The sequence below is a fragment of the Podarcis raffonei genome, chromosome 6 (assembly GCF_027172205.1).
Source record: "Podarcis raffonei isolate rPodRaf1 chromosome 6, rPodRaf1.pri, whole genome shotgun sequence".
Taxonomy (NCBI): domain Eukaryota; kingdom Metazoa; phylum Chordata; class Lepidosauria; order Squamata; family Lacertidae; genus Podarcis; species Podarcis raffonei.
The window spans coordinates 47,552,301-47,566,203 of record NC_070607.1 but is presented as its reverse complement, the minus strand read 5'-3'; the positions used below and the strand labels follow the sequence as shown (position 1 = coordinate 47,566,203).

The window sequence follows — 13,903 nt, the reverse complement described above, 5'->3', positions numbered from 1 at the left end:
GCAAATGAAAAACTACATGATCGTACATGGCTTTTTTTTTTTTTAGACAGAACGATGAAAGGAGCCCTGTGGAGAATAGGGATATCAACAGCAAGATCAGCACATCCATCTCTAACATCCCCTAAAAACTCATGTACCATTGCAGAGATCCTGCTGCACCAGCTGAAAGCAGCACAGCACAGGTTACCTCTGGCAGTGTTCCCAACAGCTGCAGTCCTCACAAGGCCCTATAGCGGAGTGTTGCAGGAGTGGAGGCAGATCCAAAGTCAGCCCATTCCCAGAGGGGGAGATGATTCAGACTCTTATGCTGAAACTGTGTGGAGTTGGTATGGCATATAAATAAAACATAACTGTGCCACCCCAATGCATCTTCTCACCTCGGCCAGAATGAGCAACAGGGCTTTGAAGGACAGCTTCTACCCAGTGCTTTGCTTGGCTCCCTTATTAAATTTATGTTAAACCAACCAAAAGGCCTCACTCCAAATTAAAATGATCTCTCTTCAAAATATTTTGTCTCTATAGTCTTTGGTCTCTCCATTTTTGCCATGCTCCACATTTCATCTAGCCATTCTATTATAGAAGGTAATTTATTTGGTGGCAATTAAGCATTCCGGCTGCTAATAATAGGTTGTTAACAAGGATCTGACTAGGTTTATTCACACCGACTCCTCTGTACACAAAATGAAGCCAGACTGGGGAATTCATGGTGGCGCCTTTAACTCCTGCACTTTGGAGGGGTGATAAAAAGTAAGAATTGCCCTAAGGCCAACATTTAATTTGAGGTGAGAGACTGTGGCGTCCAAAAGGGCTGTAAGCTTAGTAGCAGAACTTCTGTTTGCATACAGAAGGACCAAGGTTCAAGTCCCAATATCTCCAGGTAGGGCTGGGAAAGATCCCTGGCCAAATCCCTGAAGAACAGCTGTAAGTCAGGGTTGACAATACTGAGCTAGATGTATGGAGGTGTCTTGGTGGAAGGCTGCTCTCTGTGTTTCAGATGCTGTTGAAAGGCTAACTTTGATCATCCATTACCACTGGCAATGTTGACCAGGCCTGTGTGTCATGAGTTCTTCGGTTCTGTCAGGATCTGGCATGGTTTGGCAGCCCTGGATGGAGGAGGGGGAAATAGAGGGGTGTGTGGCCTGAAGGCTGCCACCCAGGGATGGAGGGGGCGGCAGCAGGGGCAGAGGCCGGGGACTCACAACAATTTTTTTGTGAGTGCCTGGGCACCCTGGAGTTGGCACCAGTGGGCCCATGCCTAGAAAGTGTGGGTCAAGCAGAAAAATGGCTCGGACCTGTAGTTTCCAGGCAAGGAAAGAGCGGAAGTGTGGATGAGCCTTACGTCTCTAGGGAGCCAACAAGAGCTCCTTGCAGCCTGTGGACTAAACCAAGTTTTCCTGAAATGTTATCCAAGTCAATTAAAACACAGCCCCAGAACTTTTCCTTCAATTTAATTAATCAGTACATTTTTAATGCTTCTCAGAGCAGAGGCTTTCAAGGCCACAGAAGAAATGAACAACGTTTGCTCCTGATTCATTAGGAATTATTTTTAGCCCTGCATCTGTGCAAGGGTGGCTGGGGATAATGAAGATGGTAAAACCATAAACCCAAGCAAGAATAGGGGAGAAATCCATTCGGTTCGCATTTTAATAGGAAGCTACAGTACTAGATTCAATACAGGAACCCAAACACTGCTATCCTTGAAATTCATTCCTCTGAATTTTGCAATGCTATTGGCCAGCTTAAAAAAAAGGGGGGGATGTGTACATTAAAGAAGAGCACACACAAAAATGTGTATATTAATTTTAAAAATGCATTATATTAAGAAGAAATTGCTTGCAAAAATGTATATATTAAGAGAAACAGACAGAAATGCGTATTTCAAAAGAAAACAAAAAGCAAACTGATGTGGGAATGTGGAACACGACCCATATCTCAGTCCCCTGAGAGATACTTTCTTTGTGGGACAGCACAGCTTCATAAATTGTTGGCAGTTATCGTCTGACTAGTTGGAAGGAATTCCAAACCTTTAGCTCAGGGAACAGGAGTCAGCCACAACTGCCAAATGACCTCCTTCCCACCCCTCAGCCTACCTGCATGTGCTGCTTTGGCAGGTAAGAAAAGTGACGTAGAGAGAAGATGCTACCTCTTTGGGAGGTGGTATGCCCCACCTCTTAAAGGTTATGGGTTGGATTCAAAGTAGACCCACTGAAAGGGATGGGCATGACTAACCTAGGCCCATTCCTTCCAGTCTACCCTGGCCCACTAAGTAGAACTCTGTTGGATACAACCCACAGGGTGGTATTCAACTACTGCATCCCATCAGTGCAAGGATTTTTGCTTGCACAAAATCACAAATCACTGCCCCTCTCTCTTCCCACTTGGTGTTCCCCATCGCCTCTCCAGATTTGCTCCAGAGGCATAAAGGAACCCATAGAACAGATTTAGGGGGCACATGCAAGCAGAAATCCTTGCATTGATGTGATGTTCACTTAGCACTACATTCCACCCACAATCTTTAGGAATCATACCACTTCCCAAATAGCAACTTCTGTATACATTACTATGTAAATAACAGAGGAATTAAGCGAGCCGAAGAAGCTGGGGAAGTTTACTGTGTGCACATAGGCACACTAAAAAGGAAGAGGTTACAAAAATCAGCCAAGGAAGGGCAGAGCAGAGGTGCCTTTATCAGCAACTAGCAACCTGGTAGCTGGTGTTGCTTGGGAATTCTAATAAAACAAAAAATCAGTGCAGTTTCAAATGGTTCATTCAGCCCACCATCTTGATTCCATATGGTGTCCAACTGTATTTAAACATAGAAGAAAATCTGCTCTTTGGTTTCAGGAACCAACATACAAAATTTGGTTGTGAACTCTTAAGAGGTGTACAAATGCAAAAGAATGTAAGGGGATGAAGAGAGCTACAGAATTAGAGGAACAGAAGTGGAGAAGAAAAAGAGGAGGAGTTTGGAGTTGATATCCCACTTAATCACTACCCGAAGAAGTCTCAAAGCGGCTAACGTTCTCCTTTCCATTCCTCCCCCACAACAAACACTCTGAGGTGAGTGAGGCTGAGAGACTTCAGAGAAGTGTGACTAGCCCAAGGTCACCCAGCAGCTGCATGTAGAGGAGCGGAGATGCAAACCCGGTTCCCCAGATTACAAGCCTACCACTCTTAACCGCTACACCACACTGGCTCTCACACTGGAGCAGATGCGGGGGGGGGGGGTACAGCCTATTTATCCACATATTTTAATATACTCAATGGCCCATCTGGCACCATACATCCTGCTGTCTATGGCAATAACTGTGTAGAACAGAAGAAACCTACATTTTTGGATGGCCCTCAAAAGAGGAACAGGGTCCCAAACTCAGCGATCCTTTTCTAGGGAGAAAAAAATCATGACGAGAGCTCCAGTTTGAGGTCAATTTGTGGCTGTCTCCACTTTGGCTGCAGTTAGGAACCACTTTTTTCACAGCTAGATTAACAACCTCTGTGACCAATGAAGCATTAGAATTCCTCCATATGTTCACAATAGCAAAGGTATGACTCAACCAGCACCACGGCCCAAGGCAGAAAGTATGTCAGACATATGCCGCCTTGAGCAAGGCACTGTGGGTGTGCACTGTGAGAGGGGAGCTGCTGGAGAAGTGCAATGATTCAGATGAATGGATGGCTTGAGAATTTCAATCTTTACACATTCTGATACAAGCTGACCTGATCCTCACCTTTGAAGGTTAAGGTGTGGATCAGAAAATAGCTGCACATTAAATGTTACACTTCTCTCAACACTGCAACACAGTTTTTAGCTCAGGAACAATATAAAATACAGTGGTACCTCGGGTTAAGTACTTAATTCGTTCCGGAGGTCCATACTTAACCTGAAACTGTTCTTAACCTGAAGCACCACTTTAGCTAATGGGGCCTCCTGCTGCCGCTGTGCCACCGGTGCGCGATTTCTGTTCTCATCCTGAAGCAAAGTTCTTAACCTGAAGCACTATTTCTGAGTCTGTAACCTGAAGCGTATGTAAACTGAAGCGTATGTAACCTGAAGCGTATGTAACCCGAGGTACCATTGTACATCTAAACCCGTGGATTTTGAGGTATAGTACGTTTAGAAATGCCTGTTTCTAGGGAAAAATTGTTCAGAAATGTGTGTTTTGAGAGAAGACACATTTAACAACATGTATTTAGATGCAAATTTTCATGTGATTTTTAAATTTTTTGTAAATTAGTGCAGAAATGCACTTATGAGAACGCATGTGAAAGTCACACAGACCAGAAATTAACTTATTTGTCCATTCCAATTCAGAGGCCCAGTCTCCTCTTTAAACTGGCAAGCAGCTCTTTAAAGGAAACAATCTGCTCTGAGTTCCGTGTGTGTGTGTGTGTGTGTGTGTGTGTGTGTGCGCGCGCAAATCAGTCAGCTCAAACAGTTAATAAGTACCAATGCTCAGAGTGGAGTATGGCAAAAGCATCCAAGAACTAAGAAAAATTAACAGAAACTTATATAAGTGTGTGTGGAGATGATATGGATATGGATATGGATATAGATATAGATATAGATATAGATAGATTAATGACACTTATATTCCACCTTTCGTCCCTGGGAAGCCTCCTGCTCCAAAACAGCTCATGGTAAAACAACTATAAATACAATAAAATCGATTTAAGTACAACAAAACCAAGTTCATGATAAAACAGCTGATGCATAATCAGCAAGAGAGTCAAAAGTTTGCAGAGAGAATGAGGTGATGAAAACAAAAAGCAGTTTCACACTTCCAGTTATCCTGTCTACCCCTTGGCCAAAACTCTTCATAAACCTCTGTTAACTACCTTTGATCAGACAAAGGCATTGTGCTTAGCAATAGGCAAGATATTAAAAATGCATTATAAAAATGAAACTGTTACGCACTCCACTCTTCCCAAGGAGGAATCCATAACCTTAAAGCAGTCCATCAATTCCTGTCACCTGTTTTAGACACTCCATATTGGGCTTAGGAACCCAGCAAATAAAACGTGCAATCAATTGAGCATTCTTAAATTCCCAGGCAACAACAGAGCCACTGGCCTTGTGCTGCAATTTAGTTCTGGACCAGATAATATCTAGCTGGAAGGGGAAACATCAGGCAGACTAAGATTTGTCAACTTTAAGGAGTAGCAGTCTGACATGCACAAATTAATTAAGCTTTCCCCTTCACTTTAGTTGCACCTAAAAGAAAGTTTAATTGGCTGAATTCCAATGTATGAAGTTACTGTTAAAAGCACTAGATGAGAACCAGTACATACTGTACATTGGCATCTACGGGCAATATTAAAATATTCACTTAATGCTACACTGAATACAACGTATCAGGTCAATATTCTGCTCTATTTAATTATTCACTACAATCCTGTCTCATTTAATACAGGGGTTTTTTTTACAAAGCAAAGTCTCTAACAATACAATATAGGTCTATTCAGAACTAAGCCCCACTGAATTCAATGGAGCTTCCTCCCCGGTATGTGTGTATATATAGAAGGACAGGGTTAGAAAAAGAAACAGAGCAAAAGTGTAGTCCTGTTTAACTACTGATATTCTAATAAGAGACTTCCTGAATCTTTTTACTGACTACCCAGTGCATCCTAAGTTTGTGGCATTGATTATTTAACAGAATTGCATACACATCAACACTTCATCTGAAAATAATTATATTAATGAATTCAGGTAAGTAGCCTGTGTTGGTCTGACGCGGGGGGGGGGGGGGATAAAAATAATTGTCCAGTAGCACCTTAGAGACCAACTAAGTTTGTTCATATTCCTGAAAGCAGCATATATTAAGGACCTAATCCTGCTCTTCCGCCACATCAACATGACTAGGAATAATCGGTTCAAGGCATCATACTTATTACAGGCAACAACTGATGTTTCATAAAATGACAAGGGAACTCAAACCTGCTGTCCACAGTACTCCTGGCCGGAAGTTGTTTAGAAAAGTCCCACCCCCAAAAAACCCTATAAGAACTCTAAAATAATTGAGCAGAAGTCAGCTTCCTCAGTAAGGAAGTGCAAAGAAGAAAAGCCTCGCCTTCCCCACTTGCAATTAAGCCCAGCTGAGCTGGCCATAGATTTAAGAACAGCAGAAACAGCTGGGGAAAGAAGAGTTCAGTGATTTTTTTTTTAAAAAGTTATCAGTTGTATGTCTTTGTTTCTCAATTTGATCCTTTTACATGGTTTTGTAAGCATTGTGGTATTTTATGCATTGTTATTTTTATTGATAATAGTTTAGTAATTATTTATTATAATTGTTAAGAGTGAAATTATGTTTAATTATTATTTGCTGATGTTCTGAGAGTTAATTTTACTGTGTACTATTATATTCTAATAGATGATTGAATATTTATTTGATATAAGTCATTCCATTTTAAAGTTATTTTGTTATGATTTTTTTTTATTGGATGGGATAAAGTGTGTGTTCTTTGTTGTATATTTTGTTGCTGTAAACTGCCTTGTGTTTAGTAATATAGAAAGGCGGTATACAAATTAAAAGGTAAAGGGAAGGAAATGGTTTACAGGTGTCCAAGCGACACCAAACACAGAAGTAGCCCCGAAACATCATAAATATGCAGCGCCGGATTTACGTATAAGCTAAACAAGCTATAGCTTAGGGCCCCACTCTCAAACAAACAAACAAACCAGTAACGCCCCCCCTCCCATTCAGAGTCCAAGGCCAAGCAATAAATTCTTTTTAAGATTCACATCCTCAGCAATAGGGTGATTTGCCATGTGGCTAGTATACGCACCACAAATTACATGCCCAGGATGAATTTACGGTTGCAGCCCTATATCCACTTACCTGGGAAGCCTCACTGAAATCAGTGCGACTTACCTATAAGTAAACAGGTATAAGATTGTGCCATAAACCAGGTGAAGATTTGCAAAACAAGGGACAGGAAAGTTTCCTCTCTTCTAAAGTTAAACATTCTATGCCTTTGTTTTCAACTCAACTCTAACGGGTTAACGTCAGCCTGGGAGTATAATGTTCATCTTTTATTCTTGTCTATATGCCTGCATAAGAAGAATAGGGCTGTGTTAACCTGAATGTGTTTCTTATATCGAGTTTTGCTTGGTCCAATAAAAGGTATTGCCTCACCGCTCTGAGTATTTTATTCCATGGGATCAACACAGCTGCTATTGCTCTGATTAAATACTGGAGCCACTTCAAAATCATTAGCTCCACCAAATACTCCTGCTTAGACAGTTTCTCTGCCCTTCTGCACACTCCCCGCATAGCAATACACACTGTACGTTTTTCATACAAAACCTAGCAGCCTGAAAGTCCATAGTCACTGCATACACACCACCACCCCTGTTCTAAAGGCTGTTTCATGTAAGATTTTAATGGGCACAAACACCTAATTTTATACACCTGCTAACATGTAGCTGAAGCACATCTATATCTACCATGGAAATTCTATGCAGGAAATAGGAGACTTTAGCTCATATTTATGTGGTGTACGTGAGTTGGGGAAGAAAAATGTGTGGGCCTTGAGTGGTTATGATGTTGCATTTTGTTGTACTATTGTTTTAACATATTGCTCTCCCACCCCTGGTTTGTAATCCTCTCTGGGTGTTCCGTGGGCGGAAGAGAAGGATAAATAAAATAAAAATGATACAAGCAATTCCAAAGGATTTGGTGGGCCTGGGCCAACTGCCCATCTGTCTGCTCTGCATTATGGAGTTCACATTGGCCACAGTGCGCAGCTTACTGCCAGCACATTTGCAGGAGTCTCCTAACCCTGGGTTAGACCTGGTTTACATGAGTGCAAAGAGCTAAGTGCTGAATTAACACAGACCATGCTGTCCACAAATGCCCTTAGGTAGTCCCAACTGTGTCTCTATCCGCTCACTCTCTCTTCAGATCCCTGCCACTGTGCAAGTAGCAAAAAAAATGACAATGAATCCACAAGTTAAAACACAGACTTAGCATTACCTGATATATTTTGCAATAACATCCCCCAGCTCCAACAAAGGTAAGCAACTTGTTGCTTAACACCGAAGGCCATCCCCCCCCCCGCTTTTTTTCTTTGCCACCAAACATACTCAATTTATTCCTACAGTCACAAAGGGTAAAGATGTCTGTATTGAAAAATTAAAATAAAAGCTATACCTGTCTGAAGAGAATTTACAGCTGCATGCAGCTTTTGGGGAACAACTTGTCAATCATAATTTGGACTATACACTGAAAAAATAAAAATAATTGTGGAAACGATTTTCTCTCATGCATGTGATCTTATAGATCATTATCAATCCCATGGCTGGAATACTGATTTGAAGAGTGAGAGAATACAGCTCTCCCACACTCACACAATGGGAGCACAGCTCCCCCAGGGTGAAATGCAAAGTCTGTACTGCCTTCAGCAACACTTGGGTCTGAAGTAGTCACCTTCCAGATTCTGTCTTCTCAAATGGCCCTCAAGATCCTCTGTAGATATTTCAAATAAAGATGCACTGCTGGCCCTTCCTTTAATTAACAGCAGACTTTTTTTTAATACAAGTCATCTGGACAATTCAAAGAGATGGAACATTTCTGAATGTCAGCCTCATTTCTCATAAAAACAAAAGCCAGAAGCGGCTTCCTAATCCCGCCCCCCCCATTCCCATCCCAGTATAAACACATTGTTCCCAACCATCAGCACAGGCATCCACATATCTGGCTAGCCATGTGACTTGCTGCTCACATGAAAATGATTACCCTGCACACAAAAAGAGACACGCCAGCTGGAAAACTGGCCTGCCCTGCTTCAAATTCCCGAGTGGTTCACACAAATCACGCTCTGGGAGAACGTGGCTCTCAAACCACATTGTCCATAAACTGTAAAATCATAGGGCTTTCAAGAAAGCCTCACTTCAGTAGCAAAGCCAACATTTCAACAGGGAAAGTTTCTTGGGAACGCACATTCCCCCTGCTCCCATTAATGGAGTGATGTGCACAGACAACCGAAGTCGAGCTTGAGAAAGTCCTATGAACTTCAGTGCATGGCTCAAGGCCAACTAGTTAGAGAGCACAGCCCTCTTCAGCTTGCTGCAGAAGGACACACGCTTAGGAAATACTGCCATAATTCTGGAAAACTATATTTCATGCCTCATACAGAAACACTTCGTTTGAAATATATATATATATGAACTCACCCCATATGTTACTGGAAGGTGCCCCAGTTGGCATTGGTGGCAGTGGTCTGGGCCTTGATTTAGGCGTGGCAGCCACAATCCTCACAGGACCCAAGTACTCTACGTAAGTGCCTGGGAAATCTCCCCATTCCTTGGTACGTTCATTGAAGCCATTAAGCCAACCTTGGGGGTTTCTCTCATCCCCTTCCTTATAGTCCACACAGGCGTGCCCTGCCCTGCTGACGGTGAGCAGGTCTCCGGGACAGAGAGACAGGTCTTCCTCCCGATCCTTCTTATATTCATAAAGAGCACGGTACTGCAATCCATCCACTGAGGCCATGGCTAGAAAGCTGGGAGGCTCCCGAGTTACATCAAAAACTTGACAGTCGTGTGCATCTTCACAGGCATTGGGAGAAGATGGAAGGAGGTAACTAGGGGCTGGGATAGAGAACTGCAGTTGCCTGGGTTTTTAAAAGCAAAAACTTGTAGCCCTTCCACTGGCTCCCCCTGGTTTCAACTCCCTGAACACAACTCCTTGTTTCACAAAGGAATGATGTCAGAAGCAAGCAAACCCTGAGGGCTCAACTGTCTGCAAAACTCAGGCCATCAATCTGCGGTCATCTTTACAAGTACCGCCAGTTCCCAGCTGAACAACTTAATGAGGCAGAGAACCAAAAAACAAAAAAACAAAAAAGGCAGGTCTCCTCCTCTCTCTGTTCAGGCAGTTGCAGATTCCAAGTCTGGTATCAACAGCAGATTCCCTGGCAGCGCCTTCTGCTGTAAGAGTAAGACAGTGACATTAATGATTTCATTAAAGACACCGAGTTGCCAGCTTTTCAGTCAGTCTCTGTAGCTGTGCCTTTTAAGGATGGCTTCATGAGGATCTCATGAAAAAGATTTTTCTCCACACCAGGCTGTGAAAAGCCAGATGAAGCTGCTGTTAAAGGCACATGAGAAAGATGGTCCCGTCTCTTAACACCTGTTTCGGGCCAGCTGGTAACCTTGTAAGGGTACAAATGCATTTTCCCACCTCTGACCCAACCCCAAAAAGCTCAGCGTGCTCGAGAGAAGACCCTACAATCACCGAAGAGCAAGCAGAGAATGTCTTTCGAAATAAACCCCAGAAAGAAGCTCCCCCACCCCAACCAACACCTCCACAGGTTTATTGGACCACAGCCCAAACAAGGGTCCCATAGAACAAACTCAAATGGTAACATCTCGCTGCATTTTGAAGCAGCGTTTTAACTGGGAGGCCAGAAAAAACCCCAAATCTATCCTGCGCAAATGAGGCTACTACGCGGAGCATGCAAACCTCAGTCCAGGGACTCATTCAACGAAAGTTTCCACCCTCCCAAATCGCCTGAGCGCAGCCTGTTTAAGCAACAGAAAGGAGCAAGATGCGGCGCGCGCGCGGGGGTGCATTTTAAAGCATACTCATCTACCCATCGACTTACAGGCAACTCTCCACTAAAGCCTCTGGGAACCGGAACCCCTCGAGTTCCATGCGTGTCACCTGTTACAACTTGGCCCGCTGCCGCAACCTGGAGGGAAGGGCAGAGGGGACAAAAAGCAGGCGCGCTTCCCGACCGCGGACTGCGCCCGGCGTCCCGCCCGCAATCTCTGGATGTCCCCTGCAAAAGGCAGCGGGGGAACGGGAGGGCGGAAGAAGGGTGGGGCCCAAAGTTGCCGGCGGCCAGCTCCTCTCTCTCCGCCCCCCCCCCCCCCGTTTCTATGCATAGTAATTCCGAGGCAGTTGTAGCAACCGGACGCTGTGCATCACCACCGCCATCCTCTGCCTGCCTGAAAACAATTTTACACCCCTGCACTGCTGAGCAGGATTTATTTGGTGATGTCAGCAGACACACCTCTCGGTTGCCTGAAATGTAGAGAGCCCAGGCAGCTCTGCAGTGGGGGAGAGAAGGGAGGAAGGAAAGAAAATGGGAGTAAGGAAAAAGGAGGTTTGTGTGGTGACATGAAGTCTCAAGCTGGGAAAGAGAATGGGAGAAAAGGGAAGGAAGGAAGGAAGGAAGGACGTGCATCGGACAGACGTTTTAATTCGCTGCCCCGCCAGCGTCGGCTGGGCGAGCGCAAGGGGATAGATACGAAGTGGACGTGGGGAGCGAATCGTCCGCATCCCGTGGAACAAAAGTGCTTTGCTCAGTGGCGCGGAAGAGGGCGCTCTAGGGGCAGGAAGCCACGCGGCAATGGGGGTTATTCTAGGCATAGTTGCTTGGGAGTAGAAGCAGCGATTCGGCTAACGCAGCGGCAGCCTGCACGCTCCGCAGCCCGGGGGCGATATTAGCTGCATTTGTGCACAGTCGCGTCTGGGAAACTTGACCCTTTCATTCCGGGAACTCGTGAACGGGTGTTAGAAGAGACATGTGCACGTGTGCATGCCGCACTGCTGTAGGAAGTGACGGCGAATATGAATGCAGCAGCAATAGAGTTTGCTATTTAAAAATGTATGGCTACTCCCTTAAGTCGGGCTTCAGTGCTTAACTCTCAAGGAAGCGTGCAGAGGATTGCCGCAACCCCAAGGGTTGCAACCTATTTGCATAAGATTGGGTATGTTTACCCCAGATAAGAAGCGGGAGCTGAACGGCTTCCCGGCAGCAGCCCTCCTGCATTGCAGATCCTGCACGGAGGAGCACGGGGTTGGGCTAGATGACCCTCCAAGATCCCTTCCACTTCTACGATTCTATGTTTGGGCTCCTGTAATACAATTCTCACTGGGCAGGTTTGTCACTTTCCTCGGAGGCTTTTAATGTTTGTTTGTCACGCCGCTGCATCTTAGCAGAAAATGCTGGGGGGACGGGGGACGGCACGACGATCGTGGAATCGCGCATGGTTGTGCTTTTGGAGAAATTCCCCGATGGGCAACAGTCCTGAACAAGCTGTAGGCACCGAGAGCACATCCCCAGCCACTTATTGGTCAGTGCCCCTTTTTATCTGAATGCAGGGATGGCTAACCTGTAGCTCCCTAGATACTTCTGGGCTTCATTTCCCATCAGCTCCACCCATCGTGGCTATTGGGCCGGGGATACTGGGCAACATCTGGAGGACCACAGGTTCCCCCCTCTGCAGATTTAGTGGGAAAGGAAAGAAGGCTGGATGAAACCAACAATACTTGCCCCATTTGCTGGCAGGGCTTTGCCCACATCACTGCCTGCACACACCCAGCCTTGTTGTTTAGTCGTTTAGTTGTGTCCGACTCTTCGTGACCCCATGGACCAGAGCACGCCAGACAGGAGTCTTCCACTGCCTCCCGCAGTTTGGTCAAACTCATGCTGGTAGCTTCGAGAACACTGTCCAACCATCTGGTCCTCTGTCGTCCCCTTCTTCTTGTGCCCTCCATCTTGCCCAACATCAGGGTCTTTTCCAGGGAGTCTTCTCTTCTCATGAGGTGGCCAAAGTATTGGAGCCTCAGCTTCACGATCTGTCCTTCCAGTGAGCACTCAGGGCTGATTTCCTTCAGAATGGAGAGGTTTGATCTTCTTGCAGTCCATGGGACTCTCAAGAGTCTCCTCCAGCACCATAATTCAAAAGCATCAATTCTTCGGCAATCAGCCTTCTTTATGGTCCAGCTCTCACCTCCATACATCACTACTGGGAAAACCATAGCTTTAACAATACGGACCTTTGTCAGCAAGGTGATGTCGACACCCAGCCTTGCTTTCTTATAATAAAAGTAAGACCTTGAAAATCAGTAACTTACAAAACTAAATTTAAAAGCATACTTCTCCACGGATTTAGATGACAGATTGCAGCTACTTCCCTGTTCCTCTTTAGCTGCACAATTTGATAGTGGGAATGGAATGAGTTCTTTTACATTTCAGCATATGAGTAAAATTAACAAAGTTGACTGCACTATTCTCATTCTGAAGGAGGCAACCATTCAGATCCAAGCAGCCTGCGCTTGTATTGCTGCCAGCCCAACCCTGCCATTATGCAACTGTTGAGCAAGCTTGAAAATAATACTAACTGGAATGAATTGGACCTGGGTGCTGGGGAGGTCTTCCTTTGGCCATTGATGTGGAATTTGTGACCCTTCAGATGGACTACATTTCCTCCCACTTTTGCTGATATTTGACATTGCAGCTTGAAACCTCTGAGCAGCTTTATTTATTGACATGTGGTTTTCCCCCCTGAATGGTTATTATAATGCAGGTGGTAGAGAAAGCAAGGATGAATGAGCACACATTTGCCACCCTCCAATCCCACCCCCTTTAGTCTTTTTACTGTCAGACCCTTGACAAGGACCTTTATTATTATTATTTTAAATTCTGGTTGAGAAAGAAAGACCTGAGCAAGAAGAGATTATGGTGTCAATTAATCCCAGGGGCTCCTTACAACTGAATAATGTTGGAACTGAAAGAGTAATTTTCAGTGCCAGCATGTCTTTTAGCAACTTAACATTTGGAATAACAAATGAGACATCCCTTGTATTTCCATACGTTATAGTTGGACAGAATGAACAAAGACTTACTGGATTTAAACTGCCATGAAAAAACAAAACAAAAGCCAACAACCCAATTTATTTTGCAACGTGTCAGCTAGAGAGAAAATTGCCCATGTCTCATTTTCACTGTGATGAATTTCCAGACTGATGGACAGTACAGAAAAGGTCTAACACCTAAGCCGCTTTCACTCGCTATATCTACACTGCACAGATAGGCTTTTCTTACTCGGATATCCACACTCAGCACGTGGATGTCAGAGGGAAGGGATGATTGGGGAGCCATGTAGTACTCC

The 13,903-nt window shown here is 44.6% G+C and overlaps 1 protein-coding gene across 2 annotated transcripts in view; it reads right to left on the bottom strand.

Annotated features, from left to right (window-relative positions):
* PIK3R3 (phosphoinositide-3-kinase regulatory subunit 3) overlaps positions 1 to 9,799 on the bottom strand; it is a 243,370-nt gene extending 233,571 nt beyond the window's left edge. The window contains exon 1 of one of the 2 annotated variants that reach the window (XM_053392565.1): positions 9,173 to 9,799. In XM_053392565.1, coding sequence (XP_053248540.1) covers positions 9,173 to 9,491 — 319 coding nt within the window. In that variant the 5' untranslated portion in view covers positions 9,492 to 9,799. The remainder of the gene's footprint in view (positions 1 to 9,172) is intronic. The other variant, XM_053392566.1, reaches the window with a different exon arrangement.
* Positions 9,800 to 13,903: the final 4,104 nt, after the last annotated feature.